Source organism: Martes martes (genome assembly GCF_963455335.1).
Source record: "Martes martes genome assembly, chromosome: 5".
Taxonomy (NCBI): Eukaryota; Metazoa; Chordata; class Mammalia; order Carnivora; family Mustelidae; genus Martes; species Martes martes.
The window spans coordinates 68,402,144-68,420,563 of NC_137892.1; the positions used below are offsets into that span (position 1 = coordinate 68,402,144).

The 18,420-nt window shown below is 42.5% G+C and overlaps 1 protein-coding gene across 1 annotated transcript in view; it reads right to left on the minus strand.

Moving 5' to 3' along the window:
• The window catches only part of MAP1B (microtubule associated protein 1B), a 92,182-nt gene that overhangs the window by 71,650 nt on the left and 2,112 nt on the right, over nt 1-18,420 (minus strand). Inside the window, exon 2 of the mRNA XM_080804543.1 lies at nt 10,996-11,097. Coding sequence (XP_080660669.1) covers nt 10,996-11,097 — 102 coding nt within the window. The remainder of the gene's footprint in view (nt 1-10,995; nt 11,098-18,420) is intronic.

The following is an 18,420-nucleotide window of genomic DNA, read 5'->3' on the forward strand; positions in this document are numbered from 1 at the left end:
TCTGTAAGGGTTGCTGTAAAAATATTAGTAGGTTCTAGTGAATGAATCAACTTTCTTTGCCAACATGACCATATTATATAGAAGACAAACTGAAAATGTTACCTTAAGGGTACTAGATACCAACAGTCAATCATATGATGCATTACCATAAAAATCACTTTTCCTTCTGTATAATCATGGCTTTCTGATAATGATTACCTGCATGCAAGTTCTACACTGTCAGTAATGACTTGGTTTGAGCTTCACTTCCCATGGGCATTCATATCTACATGCACTGACTTGTTAGATTACGTTGTGCTAATTGGTGGTTTGCATGACAAGATGTGCATAGCTGATCATGCTTATTAAAATGCAGGCCATTCTCAATTGTCTGTAACAAATGACGTCCCTGACACTTTTAACAGACTCTACCGACAGATGAACTCATGAGGTTCAAACTTCAGCCTCTTTCCAAAGATCTGTGAATAAGTAGCTAATCTAAGGCTTAATATGGAAATTCTAATTTTAATGGAAAAAAAATGTAGCTATTTCCTGTTTGGCATTATGCAGCTAAAACATCATGAATTTGACTTTTGAAATACTTTCCATGCAGGTGTTTGGCATTGTGCAAAAACAATTTAAGTTTTGTCTTGTTTGGTTTGTCTTCAAGGTAAAGACAGATGGGAAAAGCCAAGGGCCAAGAATTCCCACTGGGAAATCAACCTAAGTGTCACAAAGCTGTGCATGTCCCCTTAAAATTAATCCTAACAGATGGGACACACAGATTTTCTAAACTAAATTCTTCTCATTGATATTTTAAAAGCTGGATTAAAAAACATTTTAAGCTAAATGGGGAAGAGGACAAATTCTCCTCTACAATGTAGTCAGTGATGAGGCAATTTAGGAAAAATTCAAGGAAACATGGAATATAAAAAACTGGAAGGGACTCAGAGATCACTCAGTCCATCCTCTCCAAAACTGTGTTCTAGAGAAATCTAGATCCCTGGGAAAGTGATGGTCAAAGTGACTAGTCAAATAGCATAAGGAAACGTATGGTTATATAAAATTAAACAAGTTTATTTACATACTTTATGGCTGTCCAAAAATAAGACCTCATGTGCCATAGTTCCCAGACTTACTTCACCGTGGACTTCTTCTCCACTGACCATCTATTGTTTTATAAGACCATCGCTGGCAGAACAAAGTTCCAGATATGCTCATCTAGTCTTTTCCGGATACCTTCATCTAGCGAATTTTCAGGGGGCTACATGGGCCACAATAATCTCAGGCACCCCACAGCTGCAGCATGAGGTCAGGCTTCGAGGACTCTCTGTTCAGGGGAGAGGCCTGGGAAGCAGCTTACAACAGACATCCCCTCACTGCTTCTCTGGATATGGGAACAACTGAGTCAGTTGCTTTCCATCTCCGAAGGGCCCATTTTAGCCTCAGGGCACTGATTATTTACTGCAGATTTATTTTCATAAACTCTTTCCCTTTCACGATCTCTCTCAAGTATCTTCCAAGTCTACCAATGGACAATTTTTCAGTGCTCAGAGAAAACAAGCTCTGAGTTCAGCAGCTTTTTTCTCACGTGCTTTCAGAGGGGGTGAATCCTTAAAAAGGCAAGGCAGTCTTTTCATAATGAAACTAAAGGGCTTACTCTGGAAAACAGTATGGAGGTTCCTCAGAAAGTTGAAAATAGAGCTACCCTATGACCCAGCAATTGCACTACTGGGTATTTATCCCAAAGATACAAATGCACCTGCACCCCAATGTTTATAGCAGCAATGTCCACAATAGCCAAACGATGCAAAGAGCCTAGATGTCCATTAACAGATGAATGGATATAGAAGATGTAGTGTGTATATATATATATATATATATATATATATATATATATATAAAACACACACACAATGGAATACTATGCAGCCATCAAAAAGCGAAATCTTGCTATTTGCAACAACATGGATGGAATTAAAGGGTATTACGCTAAGCGAAATAAGTCAATCAGAGAAAGACAATTATCATATGATCTCTCTGATATGAGGAAGTTGAGAAACAAGACAGAGGATCATAGGGAAAGGGAGGGAAAAATGAAACAACACAAAACCAGAGAGGGAGACAAACCATAAGAGACTTAATCTCGGGAAACAAACTGAAGGTTGCTGGAGGGTGGGTGGGAGGAATAGGGTGGCTGGGTTATGGACATTGGAGAGGGTATGTGCTATGATTAGGACTATGAATTGTGTAAGACTGATGATTCACAGACCTTTACCCCTGAAACAAATAATATATTATATGTTAATAAAAAATGAATAAATAAATAACAAAAACAACAATAAAAAAATAAATTAAAGGGCTTAACTTAACATGTAGCTCCACACTAGGGAAAAGTTTATTCAGTTTGGATCCAAAATTCCTGGTCACAAGGAGAATCCAGTATCTTAGGTCTCAATGTGCACAGGTTAGTACAATTTTGGTGCATATTTTTATGCATGTGTACCTTTTAAAATAGCCTGAACAAACAGAATTTACAGAGGGATCCTCTCCCAAAATTCCCATTTGGCACATACTATACACTCACTTCTGTTAGTTATCTTATTTCCACATTCAGTTGTAAATAACTCTCAGGCCAGGATTACTTACACATCTTCTGATGGCCTCCAGAGTCAGGAACTCAAACAGTGTTTTGCTGTAGAACTACTTACATAGATATGTAATGACAGATTGGCTCAGAATAAGGCACCTTCTAAAAAGACATACTGTATACTATGAAAAAGTCATCTTCTCTCCAATAGATCAGTTTATGATAAGGAATCCCTCCCCGCCTCCTTCCCTTCCCTCATGCTTGGTCACAAACATTAAAAAGGGAGGCGTTCCAGCAAGCAATTTGCACAAGTCTCCCTGGTCTTTTATAGACATCAAACCCCAGGAGAGTCTAGAAGGCCAAACACAATGCTCCCAATGGCTGAGAAGCTTAGCATGTTGTTGGCTCGGGCTACGGAATTCATTCCATCTTCAGCTTCACTGCCCTCAGGTTAACCTCCCCAGATGTGCCATTTCCATTGACTGCCATTTCACGAACCAACAAGCACCATGTATATGGAGCCGTGTGCTTGGGGATAGGTACACTAGAAAAGGGGGTCCCTCTGGGGAGCAGCAGTTCCTTCCCCTAGACTCTCCATGGGAGATGCAAACAAAGAATCTGAGAATTGGGTCCAAAATGCTCAATTGTGGCTCATCTACAGACAGTCTCCAATGCCAACCTGTTCGATTAAGAAAGGGCTGGTAAATGACAGGTTTGGAGAACTTTGGGTAGTCTTTGGGTAGTTCATATTTCATCTGAGCCCCTCAGGAAATTAACCCTGCGGGCAATTTTTAGAGGCAACCTCAGTGGGAGTCTTTAAAATGGGGTGTGGTACAACTGCAGAGAGTAGAACACCACCTGCCCTAGGCTTGCAGTGTTTATTTTTAATTAGGTAATTTTATGTTTAAATCCTCCGTAGTCTCTTGGCACATTTTCCGTAAGCCGACCTCTCGGCGGTCCTCACTGTAAGCAGGTCTTTAACACACATCGGAATACATTATAAAAAGACCATGATTTTTGTCTTGTGTTCATGTTAATTTCTGCAGTGCCTCTGGGCCATTTTTAATTGTGCTCCCCAGGGGCGCTTCTCACTTTCTCACATTTCTCTAGGACCAAGGAAATCTGACTTCACATGCAACAGAAATTACCCTTAGACCACAGAGAGAAAACAAAAGGCGTAAGCCCGGGAGTATGATGTTTGAGGATACTTGATGGTTGCCTAGGTAGTGTTTAATTAGCCCTGGGTTGTGGCTGGGGGCGGGCAGTGCTGGTACCTGGGTAACCTTTGTCATTATGACTAACACTGCTGTTGAACAATCCAAATGCAATGCTTGTTATGATCTCCAGTCTCACCCCTTGTCCTCTGTAAGGATTTGAGTAAATCTGCTTCTTCCTTCTTCCCTCCCTCCCTCCCTCTCTCGCTGTCTGTCTCACACATGCACTTTGTAAATTAAGAAAACACTCCATTAGTGTTTTTTAAAGCCGTGAATGATACGTTTTTCCCAAGTACACTGTCCACAGTGGAATACCTCATTCTTCCCTATTTCTGGACAATTCCCTGCCTCATAATAAGAACTAAAAAATACTCCTTGCCATTTATTTAAAGCAATCTGTTAGTTTACACTTTATTCCTCTTTTTTCACCCTTATTTCCAGCATGCAAGACAAGAAAAAGCAAAGGGACTTGCTGGATGGTTTGCGGACGCTGTGCTTTAAAAAAAGGAAAGAAAGAAAGAAAGAAAGAAAGAAAGAAAGAAAGAAAGAAAGAAAGAAAGAAAATAAAAAATAATAAAGATAAAAAATTTTTAAAAATAGAAAAACAAACAAAACAACAACAATAAATCTCTACCGGCAAAAAAAAAAAAAAAAAAGTGGGCTTTCTCTGCTCTCTGGAAGTGAAGACAAAAGCGCTAACGTTCAGCAGGAGAGGCTGTCCTTGGTTGGCGATGTTAACAGCTGTTCTGAAATCCACTTAGCTGGATTGAATGGCGGGGTTATTGACATTCCCCAAAATGGCTACTGGGACCGGGGAGCCACTTTGCTCCAACCTTCCTGCCGGGTTGTATCTGTGCTGAGTGGTTTCACAGGGCCCATTAGGAACCACCTCAGAACCATTACAGCCAGCAGAGTAAAACATTCTTTTTACTCTAGGAAAAAAAAAAAAAAAGGAGATGAATAGGTATTTCCAGGGTGGTCTGAGGGAGCCGTCATTAACAGTCCTGAGGAGTGAAGGCACAAGAACACGGCAATGAAAGGCCATGTTACTCCTCTCCGTTGGCCACACCTACACCAGAAAAAAAATCGCCCTAGTGTGTGAGCAAAATATAAACCTTGCAGGAGGGATGCCTTGTGTTGCACACACTACAAAATTCTGGTTCTTCACCACACAAAGCTCGGCCCTTCCACTGTTTCAGCTAACTGCAGGTGGGGGTGACCAGGCGATTCTGAGCTCCACACTCAGGCTGCACCAGTGTGAATGGGAGCAGTGGAGCGAGTGGGAGCAGAGGCAGGAGGGCCTGCCGGTTCTCCACCAGCCAACCACAACCCAGTGCGAAGGCTGAGGGCAAGGGGGCAAGTGGGAGAAAGGCCAGTGGTTTGCATGAAAATGGGAGTTCCCTTCCCCGGCACACACGTTGACTTCAGTGGATGTTAAACATGGGTCTGGTTGCTTCCACAAAATAAGACTCTGTGTTTGTGGTTTTCTTCTCCTACCAGGGTTCCTCCCATAACCTTGGAGGATGGTGCAGTGAGAGAAGATGAACCCTGTGGGCATGTGGGCGAGCGTCTGTATCTATGCATGTGCCACGTGAAAGAGAGAGAGAGAAGGAAGATGAAGTATTTGCTTTCCGTCTGAAATCACAGGTTCCCTGAGGGTTAAGTCAACCTCCTGAACACAACTAAACGTGTATTTGTGTGCTTTGTTGTTTGAAGGTTGGGAATGGGGCTGAAAACACATTCATTACTCACTGTCATAGAGCAGTTGACGCATTCTAGGCACATACAATTAAGCTATAATTCTGTACAACAGACTAAACATACAAGTCTAGACTGACAGAGAAGGCAACTAAAAATATTCTTAGGCCTCTTCTAAGAGCACTACAGCATTTTCTTATCATTCTACTGGCAAATATTGTAAAACCTTGCCTCATTAATGTCAAAGGGAGTAGAGGATTCGCATGACTTAAATTCAAAAGGCTTGGTTTTAATTCTCTGTCAAAAACCAATCTAGAGGCCAGATATTTTTAGCAGTCACACCACACAAATCTAAGGAACCTCAGCTGTGGTTTGTGCACCTTCCAGAGAAAGGGCATGAGTTTTTAAGCAGAATCACCCACAGACACACTATAAAACCAGTCACAATTCATGAAAATCTTTGTGAGTGTGATAGTTCCTAAATTATAAAACTATGGACAAAATGTAAATATGCCTAGTCTGACTATTGATTCCATTGACTAAGAAAACAAACCACCAGAAATCTCAGCTTCTTAAAATTGGCAAGGTCTATGGCCACTTGTTGATTGGAGAGAGAACCAAGTACTTGAATGGAGGGAAAGAAGTTACCCAGGGATGGATTACCACAACGAGAAAGCACTTCAGCACACTCCCTGACATCAGCCATCTTGGCGTGGGCACCACAGGACCATTTTACAAACCGTCTCCAACCCTGTGCAAAGGTTCTGCTATGTCAGCACCTTAATACATTGTCTCCTTTTTGCTCTCATGCTCAAAGGACCTTCCTAAATTCAGTCATACAATGTTGCTGCCCTCAGCTACCTGTTCTCTGATAATACTGGGGCAATTGTTTCTCTGAAAAACATCTTCGATACAAATTTGAACATTGTTACCCAAAGGAAGCCAGCCAATATTTAAAGCCAGTATTTCCCACAGATAATAATAATCAGCAAACACCCAACTCAAATCCATTTTCAACAAAACGGGCACTTTGAACACTAACTTATATTTACTTTTTTCACTATGTGACAAAGCACTGTTTCAAGATCTTTACATGCCCATTAACTCATTTGACCCTCATGAAGGTTCTGTGAGGTAGGAGTGACTGTCCCTATTTTACAGACACTAAAACTGAGGCATAGAATGATTAAGTAACTTGCCCAAGATCCTACAGCAAATAAACATCAGCTAGGATCAAACTCTGGTAGGTTAGCTCCAGAATATCCACTCTTAATCATCATGCTATGTTGGTGGGGAGGATTTGGGTTATCAAATTTGTAAAATTACTTTAATAGGCAGAGAGAAGTGGCAAATGATGGAAAAAAGAAAACTGAAATTAATTTTCACTCTGCTGTCCCTTGCTTTGGGGTTGATTTGTACTTGTTTGTTGTTTTGAAATGATGCCTAACACAGATAATCCTAGGGTACTTCTTAGAAACCCTAGGAGATATCCTTCTCTATTGTTATAATAATAGATCTAAAGTTACATTAGGGAGAAAAGCAAATTAAGAATAGAGAATTCAATAAACACTATATGGCATGGTAAGCCTAGCTCTACTCTTGTGGTGAGACTTACAAAGTGATTCTCAGCCAACAAGATTAAGTAGAAATCACATTCTATAATATATAAAGACTTTTGAATTCATAAATGTGAGGAAACAAGACGATGGCTCTATTTTGAAAAGATTCAATTATTGGACATTCCTTGAGTAAAAGACTGGAGAGGATTCATGATGGAGTACCTAACCTTCTCCCTCAAGACAACTCGACTTGCTGGACCCCAGCTTACATGTGGCCAAGAAGGGTTTTACAACAGGGCAAAGCAGCAGACCAGCCCTGGGCACAAAGCAGGTATTTGTTGAGTGATCTGTAGGCAAGATGATGCTGCAACAGGTTCCAGAGAGTAAAAGATGGCCCGGATGATTGATGAGTTCCAAACTAATAGTATGCCGAGTTGAGAGGCATAGTGATCCCAGGACTCCATTCTGGGGAACCCCGGGTTAACCACTGCCTCACCATTCATCTGATCCAACCCCCACTTCAGGCAGAGAAAGCACTCCTATCCCAGATTCCTGCTCCAAGGATATTTTTGTTCAAGCTGAATAAATCTTCCAGAGTGGGCTTGCATGAGACCTGCAATCCTGAAGAAAGAGGCCAACTGAATCTCAAAATCATATTTAAAAATGAATACAAGAGGTAAACTAGTATCAGACAATACAAGAGCTGGAGCCACCTGCATGATCTGTCGGCCGCCTTGGAGGCTACTACCAGTGTTTGATACGTGATCTCCAATGCTTCCAAACAGCAACAAAGGAATAATAACATGAGCGAAAAACAGATAAAAGAGCAGCAACCCTGGGGGTGCTTGGGTGGCTCAGTCGGCTAAGCAGCTGCCTTCAGCTCAGGTCATGATCCTGGGGTCCTGGGTCGAGCCCCACATCGGGCTCCCTGCTCCATGGGGAGCCTGCTTCTCCCTCTCCCTCTGACTGGCACTCCCCTTGCTTGTGCTCTCTGTCAAATAAATAAATCTTAAAAAAAAAAAAAAAAAAGGGAAGAAGGAAAGAAGGAAGGAAGAAAGAGTGAGCAACCCCAGCTCCTAATCTCTCTGTGTCAGGGAAGACCATGAATATTTGACTGTAACTCTGCTGGCCTAAAAAACCCAACCAAACACAAACTGTTTGGACAGGATGCCGAGCACGGGAGTGTCTGCCAGTCTGCATGTGAGTGCCGGATGCCACCCCCCAACCATCTCCCAAGCAGAGAGTGACTATGTGGATTTGTCCATCACTGTGTGTTTGCCCACCCTCCCCCATAGTGCCCAGTGTGGGTGCTATTTAATTATTTCCTAACTGACTGACTGAATGGCTTTATGTGTTTAATGAATCCATCCTTCACCTTCACCTAGAATCTTGAAACTCTAAACATAGAGGTTCAGCTGACTCCAGTTAGGGGGCCTGAGGTGCAGACATGAGTTCCTCTGAAATTTCAGGGAGTGGGGAGGAGACGCACTTGGACCCATCAGACTTGGATCCACTTAAAAACAGACTTCAAATTTCCCCTAAAACCTAGGCCTGTTTGTTCAGGAAAAGCTAAAGGTTTCCTTGGGTCTAATCCAGTGAGCCTGCCAAGTCCACTCCCCCTCATTCTGCACCCATGTCCTCCAACAGGACATCCCTTTCCTCTAAAACACATTTACTTACCTGAAACTGAATCTGACACGTGTTTCCCTCATCTATTTCAGTCTTGGTTAGAAACCTGCATGTCACTCTGAACACTCCCCACACAGGGGCAGTACTCCAGTGGCTCTGTTCTAGATGTTCAGTCCTCATGGGGAGGCCCAGCCCTGCACAGTGCACACTTAGGCTTAAAAGGGAAGGTCCTAGGGGCACCTGGGTAGCTCAGTGGGTTAAGCCTCTGCCTTCGGCTCAGGTCATGATCTCAGTGTCCTGGGATCGAGCCCTGCATCAGGCTCTCCACTCAGTTAGGAAGTCTGCTTCCCTCTCTCTCTCTGCCTGCCTCTGCCTCATAATAAGCATAATAAGTGATCTCTGTCTGTCAAATAAATAAATAAAATTAAAAAAAAAAAAAAGTGAAGGTCCTCACATCCACCCTTCTCAGAGTCAGCAAGAATGGGAGGACAGATGTCATGTATAGAGGCCCACCTCTAGACATAGCCTCTAGCACAGCACTGCTATCCAGGTAGGTAGGTAACAGGAAAGAGTAGGAAAAGGAGGGCAAACAAGGGACCCTAGGCCAAAGTGATGGTTTGGAGGACCTGGCTTTCCTAGTCCACAAGAGTAATCTTAGGGCCTTTGGCCCAAACACGGTAAATTCTCCATCAGTTCTTGCAGCCTTTCATTTTGCCATATACAGCTGTCATTCCGCCAAGTCAATCCAAGGATGAATGAACACAATGGGAATCACGTGATTTGTTTACCACCCCCCAAAAAAAGGTAGCCTTACAAACATTCTTAGTAAGAAAGCCAGAACAATCCACAGAGAAAGGATGAAAACTTGCCTTTTACATTTTGAAACATACTTGTTGGAAAAGGGTACCTCTTTTGTTTTTATTTTTGTGAGATGTTTTTAAAAGTTATGGAGATGTGCAAGACATAAAAACACAACACGATAGTGCCCGAAGCAACCATATACTGTACCTTTACTTCAGGCAGTCATGTGCTGTCTGATAGTCTCTGGATCATTCTCTCGCTCTCTTCTTTTTCCCCCAAAGCAAAGTTACCTAAAAGCTGATTTTTCACGTGGCATTGCAGCAAGTTAACTTTGAACGAACCAGCTCCCTGCTACATTTTTCTGAGCACATTTACTCAGTTCCATGCTTGAAAGCAACATTCACTTGGACAACGGAAATGTATGGGATTGCATTTTAATATCAAACTCAAAGAGAAGAACTGCGGCAGTCTCATGGGCAGATTGCTGCAGCCAAGTGTGATTCACAAAGCCATGACATTGGAGAAGCGGTTTCAAATCCCGGTACATATAAAGCTAATGGAATATGATGTAATCAATCAGAAACAGGCGGAACCCCATCCTGGTTTTATACCAATGCCAATAAAATTAGAATCATACAACAGAATCATGTAGACAGAACGAGTTTTCTCTACTTTACATGAAAATGTAAGTGGTATCCAAGAAATAAAATGCAATACAGTTGTCTGTGGTAGATCAATGGGAGAGATTTTGAGAAACACAGGTTGGGAGACTTTCTGGGCCAGCACTTCTGATCATAATCTTCAAAGGTGACCAAGAGGGAGAACTACGGGTCACTGCTCACAAAAGGGAGATAAGTTGGGCCAGTCTCACCACAGCCCCAGGCCTAGAGGCAGAGGTCGGGGTACATCCCTACTGAGATGGCAGGCTACTGGTAGCATTTCCACATGTAACCAGTGTTTGTGTCCTTACCTTGACTCTGCAGTATTCTTTTCCATCTCTGAAAAAAAGGCTACTTTAATAGCAGTTTGGAATTTCCGACTCTTTTACCCACACCAAGAAAAGTGGGTGACAATGCAATGATGAAATGATGAGCTATATTTCATTATGAAATGGAGAGGTTTCCTTTTTCTAAGGAGGGAAGGAGGCTGTAGCATTCTGGGGGTGAAGGGCCATTTTACATTCACAGCTTTATTTGAATAAAATTAATATGTAAATAGTCTGCAATCCCTTGAAGTCAGACAGTACAGTGAGATACCAAAAAAAAAAAAAAAAAAAAAAGTACTCCAGAACTTTAAAACTTTTCACTAAGAATCCATAAAATAAATACCCCACACAGTGATAACTTGGAATCGACTTTCTTAAAATGTTGCTTCTGGCTAACCTAGTTGATAATAACAAATACAGAGGAACATTTAGCAATAAGAGAAAAGTCTTTTTGCTACCCCAGGCAAAGCTTTCCAGTCACAGGCCTGTTCCCCGGTCCTTTCAAAGTCTAGGGTGACTAACACCGAACCAGAGCCTCACCTGGGACTTCAGGAGAGAATCTTGCAGAGTGTCGAGACACAAAAAGTTTCAGTTCTTGGTCCAGGTTGCATTCAATCAGGTTTGTGTCCCATGATCGGATTCCTAAGGAGGGAGAGGAAGAGAATTGACAGAGTTCCAGTTAGTGATTTCAGAGTGGCTTGGAAAACATCACTGTGACATTTCTCAGGCTTTAGGGGAGGATGTGAAAACTTCTTTTCTGAAGAGCCTGGTGGCTAGCAGTAGATGCCCACAAAATGGGAGGGCTGGGGAGGTCTCCCTACCAGGCCGCAAGAGAGGGATAACTAGCAGTACGGACTGAACTTCTGCCCCTCATAAAATGTAAATGCAGCTTTTCTGGGAGAGTAAAGAAAACAGTTATTAGGAAAATGACAGCCTTTACTCCAGGGAGGGAATAGAAAGGACAGGAGGGTGGTTAAGTTCCATAGGGGTGAGGAGGCCTCCAGATCATCTCCAGACTTCCCAGGGTCCATTCGTAGGTGGCAAGGAAATGCAGAGTAAGCGTGGGAAGCTGGCGTTCGAATCCAGCCCTTTGTTTTCAAAATGGCAGTGTTTGCGGTGTGCGTATGCATTCTGTGCACACATATGGTTTCTTTTCTTGACCCGTCCCATTTTTGACCTGGGTTTTTCAAATCCTAGATATTAATCCAAAATGTGTATGATCTTTGATGAGAAGACTGTATCTTGGGGCACCTGGGTGGCTCAGTGGGTTAAGCCTCTGCCTTCAGCTCAGGTCATGATCTCAGGGTCCTGGGATCGAGCCCCGCATCGGGCTCTCTGCTCAGCAGGGAGCCTGCTTCCCCCTCTCTCTCTGCCTGCCTCTCTGCCTACTTGTGATCTCTGTCTGTCAAATAAATAAAATCTTTAAAAACAAAAAAGAAGAAGAAGACTGCATCTCAACCTGGAAGACTTGCCCTCTCTGTCCTCCCCTGCATTTATTTTACCTGACTAGCTTGGCAAGGAGTTCTTTCATTCACAATTGTTAGTTGTACTCAATTTTCTTCTCCAGAGGCAAAAAAATGTGGCAACATTTTATACTTTAAAGAAATTCTCCAGAGCTGGGCCGTGAACTGTCTCTTCCCACACCAATTCTGGCTTCCTTCCATTCACTAGGCTAGAAGCTGGGGTCGAAGGAACTCAGATACCCTACCTCCCTTACCTCCTCCTCCCCCTGTCCTTCTTAAGGAGATGGCCAGAGGGAACCCAGAGGGCATGGAAGAAGGGAGAACTGGGGAGCAAGCCAGGGACAACTGGGAAACCACAGAACTCTGGAACATATTTGGTTTGGTTTGTTGTTGTTTTTTTTTTTTTAATGTATCTTTATACTTTCCCAAATAGGTAGCTCATGCTAGGGCCATTACATTTTATCCATGATTGTACCCTTACAGGGACTATCGTCAATTGCCAGGAACACATTTCCGCAACAACGGTCATTTATTGCACACCTGCTAAGAGCAGGGGCTTGACCCTCTTGGTAAAATACAGCAGACAAACTACCTCTAAATAAACACCAGGTCATTTAATCATTTTTGCTGGTCATTAGTCATTCAAACAGACTTGGGAGGATAAATGGCAGTGCATTATTTAAACATACCTATAAATCCTTAATGTCTGTCTGTATTTACCCGCATTTATATCTTGTTTAGTCTTCTTACCTTGCGAAGAAACAAGGTAAGGGTGTGTGTGTGTGTGTGTGTGTGTGTGCATATGTGTGTCTTATATAGAAAGAAGGGGTGTGTGTGTGTGTGTGTGTATACATATGTGTGTCTTGTATAGAAACAAGGTGTGTGTGTGTGCGTATGCATATTGTGTCTTGTATAGAAATAAGGTGTGTGTGTGTGTGTGTGTGCATATGTGGGTCTTGTATATGTATAAATGTACTATACAAAGATTCTGGAAACTCAGTTGACTGCATATCTAGACTATCTTTGGATTCTACACCAAACACTTTTCGACAGTGAGGAATATTTTCAAATAGAGGCAGAAATTGATCACACGACCCATGGGAAGACTTCAGGTGTGGAAGTTAACATTCCTAAAGAGAGGCTAAATTATACAGGGGAATTTTATGGGTCTCCCTGGAAACATCAAGAGCCTCAGCTTGCATTCATGCTAATGGATTATTTAAATTTTAACAAGAAAGGCACAGTGAGATTTTGCAGATCTTTTTAGTGCAGAAATGATAAATGGGTTCTTTTTGTTTCACAGGAAGCTTGACAGGTTGAGAGGTCTGAATTCATTAGAATATTTTACTTCAACGTATACGCTATATGCTGGGCTAGTGTGAAAAACCGTCAGGCTCCTGTCTGAGCTGCTTAATTGGTAATTGTTAACTGGGTTCTCTGGGTGCCAGATCTGAGCTCCACTATTGTCTCCTGGCTCGTCAAGATGGGTCACTAAGTCAATAATGAGACATATGTATTTAAATTAAATTCATATGATTTTTCTGCCTTTGTTCTATGTTATGTCCAAACTGCTCCATCATTTGAATGACTTCATCTAGGGTTATAGGTGGACTTGCTCTTACATTGTTGTTTGCCATTTTCCCCTTGGCTTCAATTAACTTGTCATGACACATGCAATTAAATGTTTGCTTTATATTTCATAACCTCCTGGTTGGAGGCTTTGTAATTTAGCAGGGGGAAAAGCACAAAACAGAAAAATCCATCTAGAAATTAATTTTTCAATTACACTAGTAAAAGGACAATAAAAATAATATTTCACAGATTTTCTACTGCCAATGAAATAAAAATTTAGGGTTCTCTTTTCAAGGGATGAATTTCCAGCCAAATTATGTCTTAACAATGCATAATACACACTACCATTTATAAAATAAAGGTTACAAAGGACTTACTGGTTATTTTAGTTGGAAAGGAAAATTTTGGAATGAGGCCACTTTCTATACCAATTTTAGAAATAATATACTTTGTGCCTTCTACTGGATGATACTAGTAAAGAGAAATACTATTTCTCAATGAAGGTTCCTATTGCATTTAGTAGATTTATGTATCTTCCCTCTGTGCCTAACAGGAAGCCAACAGTGGGGCCTCTAAATCTTATAGGACAGAAAAATTTCTTTGGCTCTGGCCACATTCTCTTTCCTGAGCCTTAGCTTCTCCAGCACTACATGAAAACTGTGCCCCTTAGTGGCTTCCCTACACTGGGGCAGAACAGAACAACTCCACCAATGGAAGGTCAACCTCCATTGATTAAATTTCTAGGCCCAGACGACATCTTTCACCCCTGGGAAGTTGACCTACATCTTAGGCATCCTTGAGAACTCTCCCACCTAATCTGGGGCTGGTGCCCAGCTGTGAAACCACCACTGTCTGAAGCCCAGTCCTTCAGCCAAGGTAACTGAAGATAACAAAGATCTTTTTATCTCAGTTCTCCGAATCCAAGAGAAAGCAAGGCACGAAAGGGAGGCTAAAGTGCACACGAGGTTCACAGAGGGAAAAGGGAAAAATGAAAATGTTGTGTGTGGCAGGGGGAATGGGGTGTGCCCATTACAGGACAAGTCAGGGTAAACAATAAGGAGCCACTAGCCCTTACTTTTTTTTTTTTTTTTTTTTTTTTTTTTTTAGATTTTTTTATTTATTTATTTGACAGACAGAGATCGCAAGCAGGCAGAGAGAGGAGGAAGCAGGCTCCCCGCTGAGCAGAGAGCCCGATGTGGGGCTCGATCCCAGGACCCTGGGATCATGACCTGAGCCGAAGGCAGAGGCTTTAACCCACTGAGCCACCCAGGTGCCCCATCACTAGCCCTTACTTTATACAGGTTATATCTCACCAAGCCTATCAATCATGCAAGCATTTTGCAGGATTATTTAATAAAACCAACGATTTTTTAAAAGCACCTCCCATTTAAAGACTAAAACCTATATTCCTGAAAGAGATAATAAACTGGAAAAACCAATAAAATGATCATTCATTATATGTCAAAATGGCACACGGGTTCCACCTGACACTTAACTGGGCCTTTGAAAATTGACTTTTTTTTCCCCCTATGAACTTTTTAATTGGCCCTTCTAATCCATAGGCTTTTTTATATTTTTTGCTAGTACCTAAATGGTTAACCTATAAACTATAAGTTTGATCTGTAAAACACTGCTAAAAAAAAGTGATCGGGAGGCAGATTAGAATCATAAACGAAAGAAACAGAATTAAAACAAAAAAAAAAGCTAAATTCAAGGTCTATTTCTCAAAGAAGTTTTCCTATCTTTTCTCTTGAGCAAACTTTCAATTGGCTTTTTTCTTTTTCCTAAGCCAAGAACTTGATGTTCCTAACATATAAGTTATGGGCAATGCAGGCAACGCCTTACATAGAGTTCATCCTTTCAAAGCATGGATGATAAATAATTTAGGTCTTTTGATAGCTCCCCACATTGGAAACAAACAAAAGAAGTGATTTATAATTCTATTGGTCTAAAAGTTAGAAGTTATTTAAATAGTAAGCCTTTAGAGATTAAGGATGAATCATCAATTTAATGACCTTACATTTGGGGACTGGCTTGGATTTCAGCATGGATCACAGAACCCTTACCAGATAATACCAATTAAGCAGTATAAGCAGAAATCCATCTGCCTTTTGACTTTGAAAAATATAAAAATGAACATAATATGTATAACACTCTCCAACATTTCTTCAAACCTCTGCCATGTACTGGTTTGTTCCTGTTAAAATAAAATGAGAACTAAACCCAAATCTTTCCCTGGGTTCTTAATTCTCTTGGCCATCCTGAAACTGAAGACAATAAAGTAACATCAGAAGGTTACAATGTAATCAGCTAAACTTATACTTCAAAATCTGGGGCAGTACATGTTAAACACATCTATCTTTTTATAAACAAATCTTGCTGATTCCCAATGTGACCCAGAGAAAAAAGTTACACTCTTTAGCAGCAATTGAAAGCATCAAACTGACACTCGGTATTCTTTCTATGTCTTAATTCCTATAAAGTAATAAAATAAAGCGATGAAAACTTTCATAAGGCTCTAGAATTCAGTCTGCAAGCCAAGGATATATGCAGTCCATGTCCTAAAATAAACTGGAGGAGTGGAGGCTCTGCTGAAAATGGGAATGACTCTTAAGTTTAAGGTGGGAGCTAATTAGGAAGAGGGCGAAAGAGGTGCCAAGGAGTGGCATTTGGTGGGAACGACATTGGTTTGGCATAAAGTGCTGCATAACTAACAAAATAAGACTACACCAGTCCAAGGGAAGACTACTGCTTTCAAACTTGAGAAGATATGAACCGACATTACATTCCACATTTTGAATACAGTGAGAAACTAAGGAACCATCTCTCTTCCTTGGTTTCAAAAAGCTTCACTGAGCATCCACACTGAGATGTTTCAGGCCTGTCGATATATTGCATTACCACCGTCTTCCTACAGGTTTCTTTCTGAGGCTTCCCAAAGAACCCTCAGTAATCATGGCAAAATTCCAAGTCACCAGGGTCTCCAAATCCACAGAACATCCGTTAACATGGGAAGGGAAATAGGAAGCAAGGCTAACAAATGATGCACCAAATTCCCAGCCTGTATCACTCAATGGGAGCAGAACGCCCCTGGAGCATCTCCATCTCGCTGCACAGGACGCAGCCCACAGGCACCAGCAACAATAGCAGGGGAAGCAGAGTGACCTCTGGAGGAGGCCCAGCCGGGACCTGCAGGCACCGGGAAACAGAGCCACCCTGTCCTGTTGCTAAGTCATCTCAGCCTGTCTGATGAGCTAGGGGAGCAATTTCGCTTAGTCCTGAAGGCCCTGGTAGCTTGAGCTGCATCTGAGACCCCAGGACCCAAGAGAGCAATCTCCAGGGAAAAAGCAGCATCTGTTCCTGGGCGTGAGGAAATGGCTCTGCTCACTCACTTGATTGATTGTTAATGGGATCAATACAGCAATTTTGGTGTTTGGTGCAAAAAACCTGACCAAATTAGGGAATTAAAAATCAAGAAGGCATGGTGATTGAAAAGGGAACAGGAGGGGGCTTCTGGGATTCCAGCCCTCCCTGTTCCTCGGTCTGGGTAACACAAGTGTGTTCGTTTTGTGGAAATTCACTGATCTCCTCATCTGTGAGTGGAGCCTTTTCCTCTCTCTATATTACTTTAATAAATTTTTTTAAATATTTTAACGTCAAAAAGACCAATCTGAACTTTATTCCTGCATGCGAATCATATGAAAAGGTGTAAAGGCAGGGCACGTCATAGCGCTACCTGGATGCGTCTATTTTTTTCCTCCGGCGGAAGCGGTACCCCAGGAATGGGGTACTGAAAGGATGGTCGGGACAGTAACAAAGCAGGAAGGTAATTATGGCAGGAAGGTGAGCGCTGAGCCAGCTCCCTGCACGGGCGCTGCCCACAAGTGGAGGTCTATACAAAGCCAAGCTCTGAAAACCGCCGTTTGATCTTCCTCTGATGTTTGCCTGCCCTGCTCTGACATCATGACGGAGCCAGAAAACCGGTGCCGGTGCACTGCCGGCACATCTGTCACTTCGGAGTGACGTGACCTTGAGCGGGTCCCCTTATCCTTCCTGCCTCTCTGGGCCCCCACCTCTAAAATGGGGCTGGTGGTCCCTCTCCAGGACCCACATCGGGGGGTTCGGAAAATGTCATAGAGAGCAAAGCACCTCCTAGTGCATTATTATTCCCTGGCAACGGTGCTGACAATCATTGTTTTTAATCCGAAATCATTGATTCAGATAGCAGCCACGCCCAAAGTCAGTACGGGTGACATTTCCCAAGGGGAAAACGTGCAAACAGACTAAGGAGGGATCACATTAAAGGCCTATAGTTCGAAAAGGAAGCATTTTTGAGATGCTCAAGTAAGGCATTTCACTATTGAGATCTCTTATTCTTGAAATTTTTTTCCAGTGAAAATACACGACTCCATTCTGCCTTTTTTTTTTTTTTTTTTAAGCTGAAAGGGAAAATCAGTGCTTTAAAGTTAAACAAAAGAACCAGGTCTGCAACTCCAGTCCCCACCCTGAAGCCTTTTGTTCTGGGGACAAGTGTCCGTTTCCAAATGCGGAGTCAGAAAACAGGCTTTAATTTTTTTCATCGAAAATAAGATTTTCCTTTCGTGTTTTATGGGGGTGGGGGGACGCCGGGAGCGGGGAACGAGGGCTGCGTGAACGCCCTTTGTCCGCCTCGGGCTGCCGTAGAGACCGCAGTGCGGACTGCACCACGCCCACCAGCCGGTGTCTCCAGGCAGAAACGCTTCAACACCACCCGAAGAGAATAGAGCGCGGGCTGGGGCTGCGGAGGGACCAGGCGACTGAGGTCAGGGGCGAGGGGAGGTCTGGGACGCCAGGGGGGAAGGCAAAGGCAGAGACCAGAGCTGCCCCCTCGGGGGGCTTCGAATGCAACAAAGCCGGGCCCGAGGGAGAGGTGGGGGAAACGCAGCGCCAT